General features: G+C 44.7%; 1 protein-coding gene across 5 annotated transcripts in view; it reads right to left on the bottom strand.

The window, feature by feature from the left end:
* Positions 1-18,820, bottom strand: part of JHY (junctional cadherin complex regulator) — a 70,560-nt gene that overhangs the window by 20,728 nt on the left and 31,012 nt on the right. For 4 of the 5 annotated variants that reach the window (XM_051848511.3, XM_051848520.3, XM_051848516.3 and 1 more), the window contains 2 exons: positions 13,879-13,992; positions 4,027-4,670 (listed from right to left, as the gene is read on the bottom strand). In XM_051848511.3, coding sequence (XP_051704471.1) covers positions 4,027-4,670; positions 13,879-13,992 — 758 coding nt within the window. The remainder of the gene's footprint in view (positions 1-4,026; positions 4,671-13,878; positions 13,993-18,820) is intronic. The other variant, XM_089334900.1, reaches the window with a different exon arrangement.

Genomic DNA, 18,820 nt, shown 5'->3' with positions numbered 1-18,820 from the left:
GCTATGGCCTGGGAAAGCAGTAGAAAATGGCCCAAGTGCTTGGGCCCTGCATCCGCATGGGAGACCCTGAAGCTCCTGGCTCCTGGCTTGGAATTGGCCCAGCTCCTGCTGCTGTGACCATTTTGGGGAGTGAACCAGCGGATGGAAGATCTCTGTCTTTCCCTCTCTCTGTTACTCTGCCTTTCAAATAAATAAGATAAATATTTTTAGAAAAAGAAAAAATAAAAATGAAACATAATAATAGGATGTGAATTATAAATGTGCTGGAATAAAAAAACACCCTGAATATTTGCCTCACTCCAAATTGTGTCATAGCTCATTTTGGAGGATACGTGAGGGGAAGTATGGTGATACAAGAAGCCAAATTTTCACCTACTCGAAGGGGCAGTCACCAGAAACATCTAAGATTATTGCAGCAAAACACAGCAGTAAGTATAACTAAGATTGTGGAAAGTGCCATAGGAGAAGATTTTTAAAAAGTGAAAAGCAGTTGCTGACAGTCAATTTTTTTTTAAAGATTTATTTATTTGAAAGTCAGAGTTACACAGAGAGAGGAGAGGCAGAGAGAAAGAGAGAGAGAGAGGTCTTCCATCCGATGGTTCACTTCTCAATTGACTGCAACGGCCAGAGCTGTGCTGATCCGAAGCCAGGAGCCAGGAGATTCTTCTGGGTTTCCCACATGGGTGCAGGGGCCCAAGCACTTGGGCCATCTTCTACTGCTTTTCCAGGCCATAGCAGAGAGCTGGATTGGGTGTGGAGCAGCCAGGAATTGAACCGGCACCCGTACGGGGTGCCGGCGCTTCAGGCCAGGGTGTTAACCTGCTGCGCCACAGTGCCCAGCCCCTATTTAAAAATTCTTAGCATTAAAAAAAATCTTCCCACTGTATAGTTGGAAGAATCACTATGCTCCTAAAGTTGTACTTATGAAAGTTTGTATTCCTTAAATAAAAGGTTTCTGTGGGGGGAGAAATATATGATACAAATATAAAAAAAAGTTTGAAAAAATCTTATTCGACAGGCAGAGGGAATGAGATAAATTAACCTTTGGTTGAGAGATTAATTTAAAAAAATAAGAAAGAAGGGATGGGCATTTGGTCAAGATGCCTGCTAGGATGCCAATGTCTCACATCAGAGTGCTTCCTGATAGGAGGCAGCGGGAAGGCTCACGTAATCGGGCTCCTGCAACCTGCATGGGAGAGACCTGGATTGAGTTCCCCACCCTGGGCTTCTGCCTTGACCCAACTGCGGCCACTGTGGGCATGTGAACAGTGAACCAGTGGATGAGAGCTCTGTCTGTGCGTCTTTCTCTCTTTCTGCCTCTCAAACAAATGAATTAATAAATTTTTTTTTATAAAATGAAAAAGGACAAAAATATTAGAAATGAAAGGAAGAACATGATGGCAGATATAGTAGAAATTAAATAATGTGCAATTTAGGTAAATACTATAAAAAGTTTTATGATAGTACAGTCTAAACTGATCAAAAATGGAACTCTTATTTAGAAAAAGATTAATTTTATCAAATTGACTGAGGAGGAAGTAGAAAGATTGGGAAGATTTATAATCATTATAGTAAATGAATCGTGAGTTTAAAATCTCCCAACAAAAAACAAAGCCCAACAAAAAACATAAATGAGGGAGCAGAGCTGTGGCACAGCAAGTAAATCTGCCTCCTGTTGTGCTGGCATCCCATATGGGTGCTGGTTCAAGTCCTGGCTGCTCCACTTCCTATCTAGCTCCCTGCTAATGCACCTGGGAAAGCAGTAGAAGATGGCCCAAGTGCTTGGGTCCCTGCCACCCAAGACCCGGAAGAAGCTTCTGGCTTCAGCCTGATCAAGCCAGTTGTGGTTATCTGAGGAGTGAACCAGGAGATGGAACATCTCTGTCTCTGACTTTCTCTCCTATACTCTCTGTAACTCTTTCTTTCAAATAAATAAATAATTCTTTAAAAAATAAATAAAACATACACGGCCAAAACAGCTTTACAGGAAAATTCTATCAAGTCTTTAAATAGCAAGCTAATTCCAACTGTAAATAAAGTGTTCCAGAGGACTCAAGAAGAGAGAAAGTCCTCAACTCATTTTAGAAGGCTGGTATGATCTTGATAGCATATCCAGACAAGGCCAGTGGCAGATAGGCAAATGATAAGCCAATTTCATGTCATGCATGTGAACATTAAATACAAAATAAAATGCTACAAAATCCACTCAAGCAATTTAGCAGAAGAATACTATGACGAGTTGTGCTAACCTAGGAATGAAAGGAGAGTATAACATTAAAAAATCTATTAATGTATTTTATCTCATTAAAGAATGGACAAAAATTTGACAAAGTTAAATACCAATTTATGACAAAATTCTTTCCAAAGACAAACAGGAATAGGAAGTAATTCCCTATTTCTTTATACAACAGAAATTAAACATGATTTTAATGGTAAACATGTTAGAATCAACCCCTCTAGAGTGAGAAAAAAAGACATGGTGCTTACAGTTTTTCACTATCTTTTCCAGGAAGCTAACTCTGAACCCTCTATGCCAACATGTGTAGCACTTAAATGTCTTCTGATCAATTCATAGCAAAGTACTGCAAAACATTCATGGAAAATGGAATTAAAGGATAAGTTTATGTTGCTGCAAAAATTTTGAAATCCATGCACGTATTTTTCATAATATTATGTCTTCCATGACCCTTTTGAAGATCCTTTGTATATAAAATTTCAAAAAGGTTTTGCATGAAATTAAACTTAGGTTTAAGTCCATTTTCCATGAACTTTTTGAAGTACCCTCATATGTGTAAAATTTTCCCTCTACTTTAGGGAGCCCCATGAACCATACTTCTTTGGTGTTTTCTGTAGTATTTTAGCATTATAGCCAGCATATGTCAGGTGTATACAAAATATGTTTGGGGGCCGGAGCTGTGGTTAAAGCCATGACCTGTTGCACCGGCATCCCCATATGGGTGCCAGTTTGAGTCCTGGCTGCTCCACTTCTGATCCAGCTCCCTGTTAATGCACCTGGGAAAGCAGCAGAGAATGGCCCAGGTCCTTGGGCCCCATTAAAACCCATATGGGAGACCAAAATGGAGTTCTGGGTTCCTGACTTCATGGCCTGGCCCAGTCTTTGTAGTAGTGGGTATCTGGGGAGTGAACCAGAGGATGGAAGACCTCTCTCTTTCTCTTTCAAGTAGATGAGAATAATCAAACTTTTTTTTTTTTTTTTTGGTAAAAGAAAGTGTAATCTGCGCTGGTGTTGTGGCATAGCAGGTAAAGCCACCACCTGCAGTGCCCATATCCCTTTTGGGCACTGGTTCAAGTCCTGGCTCTTCTACTTCTGATCCAGCTCCCTGCTAATGCAACTGGGAAAGCAGTGGAAGATGACCTAAGTCCATGGGCCCCTACCCTGGTGTGGGAGACCTGGAAGAAGCTCCTGGCTTTGAATCAGCCCAGCTCAGGCCATTGCTGCCATTTGGGGAGTGAACCAGCAGGTGGAAGATTTTTCTCTCTGCCTCTCTGTAACTCTGCCTTTCAAGTAAATAAATAAATCTTAAAAAAAAAAGGATCTCCTCATAGTAATAATTTTAGTGTTCACATGATATTAAATATCATAACTTATCTAAACATTTCCCTATGGCTGGCTTTTTAGGTCGTTTCTATGAATAATGATATTTGGGTGCATCATATTTTCCTACATTTTAGATTATTTTCTTTGGATAGGTTTCCTCTAAAACCTAAGACGCAACCTTAAACACATACTGAATTTTTTTTTAGATTGGGTCCCTATGTCTTTCCTCATTCCCTCTTATTTTCTAGTCTAACTACAGTAGAAAAAGTAGAGAAAGGCAAAAAAGTAGAAAGAAAATGCATCAAAAGTGGACTATATTTTGCAGGAACTGGAGCCAGGAAGTTGTTAAGTGGATAACCTCTTTCAACTAACTATCTCCAGGGACTCATCTGCCCCTTCTTCCTCTCCAGGTAACTCCGGCAGTCTCCCACTTCTCTAAAAACCATTTGAAAAAAGAGAATTCTTACCATAATATTTCCAAGTTCCTATATCTTGTCTCTGTATATGGCTGTTTGGGTTGCTTGTTATTTTTGGTGAATCCATGATCATTTATGTTATAAACAAACTGAGGGCCTCTCTGGGTGGGGTGCACACGTGTCTTGGAAAATTCATCGAGGTTGTTCAAGTCCATATTAGAAAGGGTGCTGAGATGCGGCTGCTGATGTGACAGTCTTTTCTCTTTTTGGTCTCTGTGTCCTCTTTCTTTTTTCACATTCAGCACTGGGGGATAGCTAGTAGAGTTCTTAGACAACACCTTGGCAAAAGCCTGGTTTGCTGGGGCAGATGTAGTGGAGGTTACTTTGGGATTCTGTCTCCTAAGTGCACTTGATCCTTGTAAATTATCATTGGAGGTGTTCACAAGCACAACTGATTGGTGGCTAATGAAAGCATCAACAGGCTGATTTAGGTTCTGCTGCTGTCTGGAGGTGTTATTCTCGTTTCCTTGACCGATGGTGACCTCTTCGGTCATGAAAGACTTCAGGCCATTCTGGTGGCCATGCTGTTTTCCAGTCTTGGCATTGGCTGGTCTTCTAGAAGGTTGCTGGTTGTTCACTATTTCAGAAGATTGACCTTTTGTACTCTCATATTCAGAACAGTTTTCCTGGTAATTCTAAAAATATATTTTGGGTTAGTATACAATGATAAGGCTGACACTCTTCATAAATTTTAAGTTAGTGTTTTTCAAACTGGGGGTTGAGACTTCAAGAAAGGTTGACCGTGGAGTTTGGAGCTGAGTGATATCCAGTAGACAAAGGCCACAGAGGGGTCATTTCCTAATTTCAAGCAATTGGAGACTGAATAGCTAAGAGGATCCTCTTGGAAATTTTAGACCATGTGCCAGAGACATGGAGCACTTAGAATTGCTTCATACCAAGGATAAGTCTCGGGGCTGACGCTGTGGCATAGTGAGTAAAGCCAATGCCTGCAACACCAGTATCCCATTTGAGCATCAGTTCGAGTCCTGGCTGCTCCACTTCTGATCCAGCTCCCTGTGAATGGCCTGGGAAAATCAGTAGAAGATGGCCCAAGTGGTTGGGCCCCCACACCCACATGAGAGACCCAGAAGAAGCCCCTGGCTCCTGGATTCGCATAGGCCCAGCTCCAGCCATTGTGGCCATTTGGGGAATGAACTGGCAGATGGAAGATCTCTCTCTCTCTCTCTCTCTCTCTCTCTCTCTCTGTCTTTCCCTTTCTCTCTCTCTCTCTCTGTCTCTCCCTTTCTCTCTCTCTGTAACTGTCTTTCAAATAAATAAATCTTTAAAAAAAAGAAAAAAGGATAAGTCTCTGACTTAAAATGTTGTAAAGGGAAGTGTTACCAATTGGGGCAGGATAGGTATAGAAAGGGAACGGGGGCCTGACCTCTAAGACACGTATGGAAAGAAAGTGCAAATCTACATAACCATAGGCAAGCTTATTTTAGCTGAGTGAGCACTGCAACAAAATCTTAACCAGAAAACATCGACGATTGGCTCTGCCAACCAAGTACAAGTTTAACATGAACCACAGTTCGAAGATGAGACTTCACCCATGCGGGTCAGAAGGCAGAAATGGCCTCTTTACCAGAGGAAACAAATGACGTTTTATTCAGGGGTTTGTAAAGGAGGCTGAGCCGTGAGAGGGCCTCTGCGAAGCCGCAGGGGCCGTCTGGCTTCCGCTCCTTACTGTAGCCTGTCCTTAGGCAAGCAAACATCTGGGGAAAGATTTCAATTTCAGAACAGTCTTTATGCTTTCCAGAGTCTCCTAACAACAAAATGTACTCCTGGTAGAATAGACACACTATGTAATTATATTGTGCCATAGCCATTCAGAAATATTTTCCAAGGAATAAAGCGCTCCTCATTTTGAGGGAAGCTCACAGAGTGAAGAGGCCTTTGGAAAGCGTGATTAAATGCTTACTGAGAACAGCAAGACGGCCACAGGCATCTGTGTGTTACACAACTACAACTCACTTCTCCCTTTCTGAACGAACACACACATAGCTTTAAAAAAAAAAAAAACCTCTCTATGGAATGTATCTGTGCAGCGTTAATTTTGAAAAGCTATGGTTAGGTGTTACTGGAGAAGAAACATTTTAAAGTGAAAAAAAAAAATCAAGCCCCTGCTCAAATCATTCGCTTTAGTGTGCTCTGAAGATCACACTATTGGGGTAGTTGGGCTTTTATTTCACTTTTCTGATACAGTCGCTAAGCTTATTCCTGTATATTAGTAAGTGACGTTCTATGTCTAATGAAATGGCATTATAATGACAGAGTGGAAAGTTTAACTTTAAAATAGTAACATGCAGTATTTCTTATTATATATTTTAAAATAAAAATGGCTTCTAATTTGGGATTTATAGTATGCTCTTCTCAAAATTTGAGATTTCTGGAGGATTTCCCAGGCTCTGATGAGCTCTTCTAAACTTAAAATTTTTCCTTGCAGTGCTCCAAAAAATAAATAATAAGGAGAAGCTTCCTTTCTCCCCTGCGAGATACTGAGCTGTGTGAGGGTGGGGGGTGGGGGGGGCGGAGCTAAGAAGGCCCTGCAAATCTATAGCCCCAAGAGCATCCTTCCTTGTAGTGGACGCAGAACAAAACGGCTCCTTTACAATTTTATAGGAGTTTTGTGCAACACAACGGACAGCTCTGTTCATGGCTGTCACTGCTGTTCATGGAGGTCAAAAAAGCCAACCCTTCACTACACTTGCTAAATATTAACCAGTGATGACAGTCATTCTTCTCAGTATCAGTCCAGCCTTTGACTCACCAGAGAAATCAATGACCAGGGACACTCTTCCTTCATCTCACTGCACTTTTCCCACCGACTGCTCCTCATTCCCGCCAGAAAAAGACAACATCTGGGAGAGATTTCTCTTCTCAGGTACCAGACTTGAAATCCTGGGCTACCACTCGATTTTAATCAGGTTGTTGCCTTTGCTGCTGACAGCTCAGCTCACCATTGTCACTCCTCACGGGGTGCTTTGTCAACAAGGCCAAGGACTCATCACTTTATGAAACTTCGATTGTCTCAAGTGTTAAATCCGCTATTCACGTAAGGTGTTAAGTGCCCAGAGATGACATTTCAGGCCCCAGAAAGGAAGACAGTTAGGAGCTTGATGTGATTTCTCTCGCCTTCCAGACCGCCTCCTTGAGATCTGTGGTTTACTTGAGATGCATTACTCTACAATGGAGGCATCAGGTGTCACTCTTCAGGTGGTGAGACCCCAGAGTTCCCAGAAGTTAATATACAAAGCCATTCTCAGGCTATTTAATCTCCTTCAGCACTGAAATCCTCTATTTCATCCTGCTCTCACTGGGGTTCTTTTGTTACCAACACTCGCAATCGGTCCCTACTACACTCAGAATAACTGCTTAATGGCAGCGGGTTTTCACGTCATGCATGGAGCGTGAGCACAGGCCTAATGCCTCATGCTTAGACACTAATGTTCACTCACACTGTGGCATGAAGGGGAGTGTGTCCCCAACCCGGGAAGGGCAGTCACTGGCTGCTTCCCTTTCACGGCTTTCCTGTTTACATCCCATAAGCAGGAGGGAGAACGATTGTTCTGATTTCAACCGAAAAGCTCTGCCTTAACACAAAAGCCACTTTGCTTTCAGCTACCCTGTCTCAACCCTGGAGGCCCAAGAGTTGTGCCTGCTAAGTTGTGGCACAGAGAAGTTTCTGGTGTGCTCTGGTTTTCTGTCTGTTTATTAACAATAAAGCACAAGTCCTTTGAGTTTGGGTTACAGATGCCATCTGATAGTATTAAGAAAATTTTGGGCACTGACATTAATTGGTCCTAAATGTCACTGTGCTAAGAAAGAACACTGTGTTTAGATGAATATAAGAAACATGGATTTATTAGTAGGGCTGGAGGCAAAACCAAATAGTACTTTGGAAGATTACTTAGGAAGTGATTGTCAGGACGTGGGCGTTCATTTGTAAAAGTTGGCCTCATGTCCCTTTCTTTTCTTTTTTTAATGCATGCTTTCTTTAATTTTAAGATTTTATTTATTAGAGAGGCAGAGTTACAGACAGAGAGGGGAGAGACAGAGAGAGAAGTCTTCCACCTGCTGGTTCACTCCCCAAATGGCCGCAACAGCTGGAGCTGAGTCGATCTGAAGCCAGGAGCCAGAGCTTCTTCCAGGTTCTCCCGCACAGGTGCAGGGGCCCAAGCACTTGGGTCATCCTCCACTGATTTCCCAGGCCATTAGCAGGGAGCTGGATCAGAAGAGGAGCAGCCAGGACTCCAACCGGTGCCCATATGGGATGCTGGTGCCATAGGTAGAGGCTTAGCCTACTACGCCATAGCTCCAGCCCCTCTCACATGCCTTCCATACTACTGTTAGTTTTTCCTTTCCTGGAAAGTCAAGAGTTATTTTATAATGGAAGGAAAGGAAATATTCTACTTTATCCTTTTGGAGCCTTACTTCACTGAGGAAATTCGCATTTTTTTTCCCCCATGGACAACATATGCCTTGCCAGGTACAATGGTTTGTATCCTGCCCTCTCATTGATGTATTAAATCCTAACCCCAAGGTGAAGATGTTAAAATGTGGGGCCTCAGGGGAGGTGATTAGGCCATGGGGCAAAGCCTTCCAGGCTGGGGTTCGCGTCCTTAGACAACACGTCCAGGGGAGCTTCCTCCCTCCTTCCCACCTTGTGAAGATGCAGTGAAAAGGTGCCGTCTATGAAGCAGGAAGCAGGCTCTCCCCAGGCACTGAGCCCCCTGACCTTGGGCTTCCCAGCCTCTAGAACAGTAAGAGACCAAAGGGTCTGTCCCTGATAAGCCACCCTGTCTGCACTGCCTTGTTGCAGTGGCCCACACAGGCTACGACACCTGGGAAGCATCTCCCGCCAGTGGGAGCTGCCCCCTCACTCTGAGTCCTGTCTGGGCACACAACTCAAATGCGATTTGGAAAACCTGTGGGATTCACAAGGAAGCATAAAAGGATTCTTGACAGGGAGACCCAGGTGGAAAGGTTAAATGAGAAGGGATTCATTGTCCTGACCTAGAGGTCTTATAGGCATGTCTAAGATTCTTAAATCAGATGGGAAGATGACTTATTTGCAGTTCATACGGTGTAAATACATGCACTTAGATCGTCTTAGGCCTAGGAAGGTACTGCAAAAAGTTCATGGGAAACTGGAATTAAAAGACACACAGGTTTATTTTGGTGCAAAAACTCAAAATCCATGCATACCAGGGGTTTTTTAAAAAATTCATGGAAATGCCTGTTGTGAAATAAAGCATGTATGCTTTCCAAACCTCTTTCTTTCCTTGTCCTGTGTCTAGTTTCTCATTCCATAAGGCATGCAACTGTTTTTGCCTTTCCTATGGAAACAAGAAAGAAACCATCCCTTGGTCCCATTTTCTGGTTAAACGCTACCTGTATCTCAACTCCCTGCCAAGCATCTTGATAGTACATGGGCTGCACGGGGCCCCACTGCCCATCCCTCACTGTGGCCTCCTCACCCTGCAGGGGTAGGGGGAGAGCATCCATTGTCACCCTCCTCTGGAATGGCTCGCTCAGGCCACCACCAACCTCTTAGTGGTCTGCTGTGCCACTGCCTATTCGTCTCTGTGCAAGGGCTGAGCGACATCAGCTGCTGTCCTGACCTGCAGGTTTCACCCAGTTGGTAGAGTAAGATAAACCCGGCAGACCAAAAAGTTGGGCGTGTGGGGTGCATAAGAGACAGGAGCAGCGCTGCCACCATTCCACTCCTCCCTCTCCCTCTTGTAGAAATCACAAGTGTCACCATACTGGCTCTGCTGTCCCTCCGGTCTTCTATCTTTCCGACGTATTCCTTCGGCCATGGGCAGAGGGATTTTTCAAATGTGCAATCCTGATGATGTCACTAATCTGCTCACAATTTGCCAGCAGCTCCCTCCTGTCCACAGGACAGAATTTGAAATATTTTTCCTGACACAGAAAATCTTCCACTCTCTGGCTCCTCCTACTCCACTCCCTCGCCCTCTCGCCATGCTCTGCCCCCTTTGTCTGCTAGGCTCTTTCAATTCAGCCTTCCAGGGCTGGCTCTGAAGACTTGGCTCCCGGGCAGGGTTCTCTGCCTTCCTAGGGCAGTACTGGGTGCTCCTCTAGTCCCACTGAGTTTTGTGGAGGCTTCCATATCATCACATCCCAGCGATTACACAACAGTAATTCTGAACTCCTAGAGAGGAGGGACCATTTTTGTTCTTTAAAATTATTTTCCCTCGAGTTTTATTTATTTTACTGAAGAGATTTTTACTGTGATGGCTGTTTTTTTTTCATCATTCAGGCCAGACTCCTGTCATGCAGTGCCTGGAATCTAGCAGGTACTCGATGAACACTTGTTGTGTGAATTATTCTTATCTCACTAAAGGTATTTCCTATTAGGGAGCTCTTTTTGTCATTATAGGTTTGCTGAAGGAACTGTACATTCTTTCAAAGTCATCTTGCAAGAAAATGAGGGGAGCCGGGGGCATGGCCTACTTGGTTAATCCTCTGCCTATGGTGCCGTCATCCCATATGGGCACCGGTTCTAGTCCCCGTTGCTCCTCTTCCAGTCCAGCTCTCTGCTGTGGCCTGGGAGGGCAGTGGAGGATGGCCCAAGTGCTTGGGTCCCTGCACCTGCATGGGAGACCAGGAAGAAGCACCTGGCTCCTGGCTTTGGACTGGTACAGTGCCGGCTGTGCGGCCATTTGGGGAGTGAACCAAAGGAAGGAAGACCTTTCTCTCTGTCTGTCTCTCTCACTGTCTATAACTCTATCTGGCAAATAAAAAATAAAAATAAAAAAAATTAAGAAAAGAAAATGTGGTCCACTTTCACTTGGACATGCACTAAATGACCTTCAAATGTTTCTTTAGTCAATGGGTAGATATGTATTTACCAAATTTTTTAAAAATTATTTTCATTTTGTTTGAAAGCAGAGAGATGAGAGATCTTCCATCTGCTGCTTAGCTCCCCAAAAGCCTGCAACAGTCAGGGCTAGGTCAGGCTGAAACTGAGAGTCTGGATCTCAATATATGTCTCCCACATGGGTGGCAGGGGCACAAGCCCTTGGACTATCATCTGCTACTGCCCAGGGTGCACATTAGCAGGAAGCTGGATGGGAAGCAGAGGAGCCAGGTCTTGGACTAGGCGCTCCAAGAAGGGATGCAGACATCCCCAATGGTGCCACACCTGCTGTGCCAAATGCCTGCCCAGAGTATTTACTGAGCACCAGCTTTGGACAAAGCACTGTGGTAGGGGATGTAGGAAAAAGATACCATCCCAACCTTTAAGAATCTTCTAGTGTAGTTGATTTAAAAGAAACACAGGCAGCAGCTACTGAAACAGGGCAGGGTGGGTGGGGTATGCCAGACACAGCAGCAGCTGAAAGAGGAGTATAGAAAAGGACTGGGAAAGGCTAAGAAATCTTGCAGGAGGTGACACTTGAGGAGGAGAAAGATCAAAGAGAAAGCATCAAATATGGTTACTGCAAGTGGAAGAAGAAACACAGCCTGCAGTTGGCCCAGGGCTTAGCCAGCATTAGGATGTGGGCTGTGAACAAATCCTGCCTGAAGAGAGAGAGGGGACCCCGCCTTGGCCACTGTGCGTTGGTCACTGCAGGTCTCACAATCTTTTCAACTCTTCTTCCACTTTGGCTTCACTCAGGAGTGAGTGATAAACACACTAATCAGAGTACTTGGGACACACAGAGCCTAACAAGCACTCTATTGGCTTTCTCCTGATCTGTGGCCACATGAAGTTTTTACTGCCTCTAAGGGCACAGCATAAATCAAGCACTGTGATTTCACCCTGATTATTATTTTTTTAAAGATTTATTTTATTTATTTGAAAGACAGTTACAGAGAGAGAGGTAGAGATAGAGAGAGGGGTCTTCCATCTGCTGGTTCACTCTCCAGATGGCTGCCAACGGCTGGAGCTGTGCTGATCCGAAGCCAGGAGCCAGGAGCTTCCTACAGGTCTCCCACGTGGGTGCAGGGGCCCAAGGACTTGGGGCATCTTCTACTACTTTCCCAGGCCATAGCAGAGAGCTGGCCATAGCAGAGAGCTGGATCAGAAGTGGAGCAGCTGGGACTAGAACCGGCTCCCATAGGGGATGCCGGCGCTTCAGGCCAGGGCATTAACCTGCTGTGCCACAGCGCCAGCCCCTACCCTGATTATTTTATCATTGGGCAACCTATGATTTTCCTTAGTGACAATTATGAAAGCAACTGATTGCAACAATGCTTCAAAGGTGCTTTCTATAATAACCTAAATAACTAGAAATAAGTGATCATAGAATCATGGTACTTTACAATTGGGATGGATCTACAAGGTCATTTAGGCCAGCCTTCATTTAATAAGGAAGAACCCGGGGCTGGATCTATGGTGCAACAGGTTAAAGCCCCAGCCTGCAGTGCCGGCATCCCACATGGGTGCTGGATGGAGTCCCAGCTGCTCCACTTCTGATCCAGCTCCCTGAAAATGTGCCTGGGAAAGCAGCAGAGGATGGCTCAAGTCCTGCATGCATGGGGGAGACCGGGAAGAAGCTCCTGGCTCCTGGCTTTGGATTGGCTTAGCTCCAGCTGCTGTGGCCATTTGGGGAGTGAACCAGCAGATGGAAGACCTCTCTCTCTTTGTCTCTCAATTGTAGCTTTGTCTTTCAAATAAATAAAATAGATCTTAAAAAAAGAAGGGGGGGGGAGGAGGGTAGGGAGGAAGGGGAGGAGGAGGAAGAAGACCACCTTACGACTTGGAAGAGGTTGAGTCTGGCAACCAGTACAAGGCAGGTCAAGGCCCAGAAATTCAAGTCATGGCCAACAACACACAACAGGTCATAGAGTGTTTTCTTCGTCCTCTGGATCCTGTTGGCTGAGCCCCAGGGGTTCTCTCTGGGGTCTGCTAGTACATCCAGTCCTCCACACCCCCTGCCACGAGATGTCCTCCTCCTCTCAGTTTCTGGGGGTGGCCTCTCTGGTATCAGCCTTCAGGAAGCTTTGGCTGAATGACTGCTTTTACTCCTTCCTTTCTCCTCACCACCTCCCCTTTTTGGCAATGCTGAGGGTGGCTTGGAGGCCACCACCGAGGACAAGAGCTGGGCTGTCCCACTTCGGTGGGGGTGAACTGTATTGCTTTTATTAACACGTTTACCTCTGTACATGGTTTTAACGGATGATGTCAACAGGCTCTAGACTCGGTGATGTCACAGGGTCATCCCTTCTCAAGCACGGATAAAACCAGGCCCAGGAGTGATTCTACGGGACTCCACACACTGGTTCAAGGAGAAAGCAGCTTCTAGTGCTTTTTCCTTTTTTTTTTTTAAGAAAAATAGTCAGTAGGAACAATTTCCAAAAAAATCTTCCCTAAAATCACATTTATGGTTTCAAAGCAGTAAACCCATGGCCAAAAAGGATGCGATCATGCCAATGACCGCTGGTAAGCTTTTATATCCTGTCAGTGATGGCTCAGTGAGGCTCTGAGTATCCCATCTACTTTTTGGGGTCGTGTCCCTGTCTCCTTGGGATAATAACACAACTGGCAACCCACAAAGGAAATGGACTTGGGACATTTGGACAATCCTAAAACTGGGACTCTTCCTGCATTCTGCTCTCATGTGAGCAATGTTCCCTGTGTCTGAAGTGCGATACGATGCTATTCTTCTAGGAAACAGGGCCTTCGGAGAAACAGGCAGGGTTGGCTGGCCGAGCAAGCAATGGCTCCTCTGGGCAGAGGCCAGTCTTAGCCACAGGAAGCTGAGTAACTGTTCTTAGGCATAAAAATAAACCCTTAAGTAACTCAGTCATGGACATTGCTTATATTCAGCAGTATTGCTTGCAACACACTTAAAATGCAATTTAGCGGGTGACCTTTAGCTGTTGTGCTCTTTGATGCCATTTGTCTTCGGGATCGATGGCAGCAGGCTCACTCTCCTTGGCGTTTTGAACAGGCGTCTTCTCCGTTCCCCTGGCCGGGTGGGAGACCTAAGAGGGGAAAACACATAGAGCATGTTAACTGGATCCATTCTTGTCTGACAGCCATGGGGCATTAAGTCTGTGCATTCCAGACAGAGGTCCTGCAGGGTGGGGCTTTGTTTTTACTTCATCCCAAGGACTCATGTCTTCAGCTCTCAGGGCCCAGATCTGGCCCCCAAAAAGATGAGAATAAACAATGTTTTCTCTTGCAGGTGTAGGGAAACTGGTGCTTGGAGGTTAAACGACTACTTCATTTAAATGCTTGATACACCCTCAAGGGACCCAGTCTTAAAACAGTAATTGGAGCTAGATGCTGTGGGTAACTTGTGATCAGGCCAATGAGAGCGCAATGCCAGACAGCTCTTCCTTATACAACAAAAATTCGCCTTTCTGCGTTTTCTATTGCTCTGCCCTCTGCAGTCACACAGATTAGGTCAGTTCTGCGTTCTGACCACAGCGCTGCACTGGCAGAGGCTGACACAGGTGTCTTTCCCAAGCTGTCTCTTATTTAGAGGAGCCATCTCAGTGTTTCTTCACCATTCCACACTCTGGTTCACCACCTGTGAATGCTGTCATGTCTCTCCCTTTCTGAACTGATGTGATTAGTTCTAAAATTTAGATTTGGGATTTTCTACTGCAGGCTGTGTAATGTGACGAGGGGAGGGGTGTAAGACTAGAAAGAACGCAGGGTCTGGAATCTGTCATGATCGCGTTCACATTCTCCCTCTGCTGTCTACTTTTGCTTCATACCTCTGAGGACTAATATTCACTTCAGAAAGAGATAAAAATATGTGTTCAACGTTAAGTGATGGGGCAGGAATTTAGCATAGTGGTTAAGATGCCAGCTAGGACATGAGCACCCCACAACAGAGCGTCTAAGTTCAGTGCTTAGTTCAGGCTCCCAATTCCAGCTTCTTCCTTATCCACACCCTGGAAGGCAGTGGAGACGGCCCAAGTGATGGGGTCCCTGCCACCCATATGGGAGACCTGGATTGCGTCCCAGCTCCTGACTTCAGCCAAGCCTTGGCTGTTAGTGGGCATTTGGGGAGCTCTCTCTGTCCATCTGTCTCTACCTTTCTCTGTCTCTCTGCCTCTAATTAAAAAATACTAAGTGACAAATAAATGTTTGTCAATGAGGTTAATTTCATTCTTTGACACTCAGCGAGACTTCTGTAGCACAAATGAGACATTCGTTGAGTTTGGGTGGAACATTATGCCTACTTGAACTAACTACCTCTACTCTTGAAGTAGGGATCATGATTACTGTACACACACACACACACATGCACACACACTCACACACAATGCAAGTAAACAAGCTGAATAGATGCTGTGGACTTACACCCCAAAGTTGACCTGAAAATCGGAAAAAAATGAAAATAAACTTTTTGCCTGCATTTTCACTCCTAAAACAAGGAATGAAACTGACCTATGGGATTCTGGAATCCTTTTGATTATTAATGGCAGTAATCACCAGGCTTCGAGTGACTCACCCACTCTGAGAATGGGAAAACCTCACGCCCTTACACAGTTGAACCTGTGCTGTAACGGAAAGCTGAGCACTCTAAGCACTGCTGCTCAAGGTCGGGAACCATCTCTCACATCCCCATCATGGCTCAGTCCCTCTCACAGTGCTGCTTCCAGAAACACAAGGCCACCGCCAAAGTGTCACGTTTGACGACTTCTGCCTCCATGGTTGCAAAAGGTATGGATTTCTAATTACCATAATGTTAAACACAAGCTCGTTCAAAGCAAAACACTCTGTCCTGGAGGAAGACATGAAGATCAAGAGAGTGAAACAGCCAAGACGGCTAAGCAGGCAAGGAAATAATCCTCCTGTAAGCCGCCGAGAGGCAACGTGGTGCAGGCACTGTTGTCCGGCGGCTGGGGGACAGTGAAGCTGAGCTCTTTCATACACCTGCCACTGGCATGAGGATTCCCTGACTTTCATAAACACCTAGGAAATAAAGGAAATAAACACCCCGGCTCAGCTAGTTTATATTAACTGTTCGATTGACAGTGATACGCTCTCCTATACAGCCCAGGTAAAAAGTTTACAAATTAAGAATACAGTGTCTCATGTTTCCTTTCCCAGAGAATGTAGAATGTACAATATTTCCACCCACAGGCTATTTTGGTGGAACTGGGTGGCTGCATCACCCTGGTGAGAGTATCCGGGCAAGTAAAGCATACTTCTACATTATCTCTTTGAAAGTGGAATGGGACACAACCTCTGCCAGCTATTTTTTTTTTTTTGTGAGCCATTCTATTAATACCAATCAAATCGAGAAAATGATCAAATGAAATTGCATTTTGAGCATCATAAGCTGTGTAATGTCTATTCTGTTAAATTGGGGCCTATAATTGCTTCTCTACTGAAAAGATACAACAAAGACAAGCAATCATGGCCCGTCATTATCCCAGACTAGAAAACCGGCCTTTGCAGGGAGGACTTCAAAGGCTTATGGTTCTCGAATTGCATTTGGCTGCTATTGTTGAAGCGCAGGCAATCTTGATTAGGTGTTTACACTGAGGTAAGGCGCAGAGCAGAGAGTCTGAGTGCCTGGGTCTAGAGCCATTAAAAAATTGTACATTATGTTCCTTGCTTTGAAGTGAGGGTTTGTAGGTAGGAAAGCAACTCAGATTGAGTACAGCTGAGCTAGATTGGGCTGCTACTTCTCTCTCAAAGAAACTCATCAGGTTCTTAGAGAATCACACAGTGCCACACACACACACACACACACACACACACACAAAAGTTGATGCCTCACTGACAGGCAGGTAAGAATTAGCATATCTGCATAGACACACATTGACATGTACTTGGATAAACATATTGCCATTAAGTTCTGCAAACACTGGAGGTTTTGCTACTTTTCCCTTTATATTTTGTTTTTACTACTGACCTGATGTTTAGATGTTGATTTATTAGATTCTTACTCTCATTCCCTGATGGTATTGTCCTGATAACTCGCACACATTCCAAATGAAATGAGCCAAAGGGTTTTTTTTTTTTTTTTAAGGTTGTATTTGCTAACCATCATTCCAGCCTTCCTGTTATTTAATTCCTCCTTCCAGGTATAATCACAAGAATCAGGGAGAGCTTCTTTATTATTGGCTAATGCATGACGTGGAGTATTTATTTCTGTCCCATTTCTAATATTGTTTTTGCGGTGTGTTGGTTTATGCCTGCTCATGCCAGCACCGCTGCTGCCTGTATTCACACGAGGCCCACAGAGGAGGCTGAAGCCTTGCAACACAAATGGTCTGCCATCACGAGGCTGCAGCAGTGGCACAGCACAGCTGCTTTAATTGTCCAAGGGTCTGTATTATTCAGCTGTTTAGAGACAAAACACATGAAATGGTTTGGGTCTGTGGTTGGCTACTTTCTCCATTCCTATGGAACCCCTCATAATGTAGTCAGCATGTACGCGTATGACACTGAAACCTTTGAATATTATTATTACACTGCAGATTTAAAAACCCCAGACTGGAAGCAGACCTTTAGCATAGCAGTTAAGACACCTGTGTCCCACAGGGATGTGCCTGGTTTCCATAACTGGCTCTGGTCCCTGACCCTAGTTTTCTACATACTTCTTTTTTTTATATAAAGGCAATTTCAGATGTTTGCCTTCAGAATGTTTATTATTAATTTTTATTTGAAAGTCAGAGTTACACATACACAGAGAGAGAGACAGAGAGAGAGAGAGAGAGAGAGAGAGAGGTAGGTCTTTCTGATGGTTCACTCCCCAGATGGCCGCAACGGCTGAGCCAATCCAAAGTCAGGAGTCAGGAGCTTCTTCTGGTTCTCCCACATGGGTGCAGAGGCCCAAGGACTTGGGCCATCTTCTACTGCTTTCCCAGGCCATAGCACAGAGCTGGATCAGAAGTGGAGCAGCCGGGTCTCGAACTGGCACCCACATGGGATGCTGGCGCTTCAGGCCAGGGCATTAACCCACTGCACCACAGCACCGGCCCCTCTACATACTTCTACATTATCTCTTTGATAATACTATTTCTTTGATAATACCTCTCTGATGAGAGGTAGCAGTTGGGAGGCAGCAGGTGACAGCTCAAGTAATTGGTTCCCTGCCACACACATGGACGACCTGAATTGAGTTCGTAGTTCTGGCTCCAGTCCTAGCCAAGCCTCAGCCATCATAGGCATTTGGGGAGTGAATCAACAGATGGGAGCTCTATGTCTCTCTCTTTGTCTCTTTCTCTCTCTCTCATTTTTCTCTGCCTCTCAAATAAACAAAGTGCAAATAAAATAAGCCCCCAAACTAATAGTCACCTACTTAAAAACCTTTCAGAACTTTCCCACTGCCCTTAATCTCCAAAGCTTTATGAAGGGGCTTCTCACCCTCCTCTTATGGTATCTTCAGTTCTGCTGATGGGCCATTATTATTATCTCTGAGTCTGGATCAAGTCCTTGGGTCCCTGCCACATTTAGGAGATGTGGATGGAGTTCTAGGATCCTGGCTTTAGCCTGGCCCAGCCCTCGCTTTTGCAGGCATTTGGAGGAGTGGGGCAGTGGATAGAAGACCTCGTTCTCTTTTTCTCTCTCTTTCTGCCTTTCAAATAACAATGAAAACAAAGATGAAAAAAACCACATTGCATCTGTACTGTAATATATTGCCATTATTCCCTAAACAATAGAGTATAGCAACCATTTACATAGCATTTGCACTGGGTTAGTTATCCTTGGTCATCTAGAGATGTTGTCAAGTGAATAGGAGGATGAGAACAGGTTATACACAAACACCATGACACTGACAGAAGGCGCATGAGCACCCAGGGATTCTGGTACCTGAGGGGTTTCTGGAGCCAATTCCCT

Source organism: Oryctolagus cuniculus, chromosome 1, assembly GCF_051225735.1.
Source record: "Oryctolagus cuniculus isolate XC-2025 breed Fujian yellow rabbit chromosome 1, ASM5122573v1, whole genome shotgun sequence".
Classification (NCBI taxonomy): domain Eukaryota; kingdom Metazoa; phylum Chordata; class Mammalia; order Lagomorpha; family Leporidae; genus Oryctolagus; species Oryctolagus cuniculus.
This window is presented reverse-complemented; position numbering and strand designations above follow the sequence as displayed.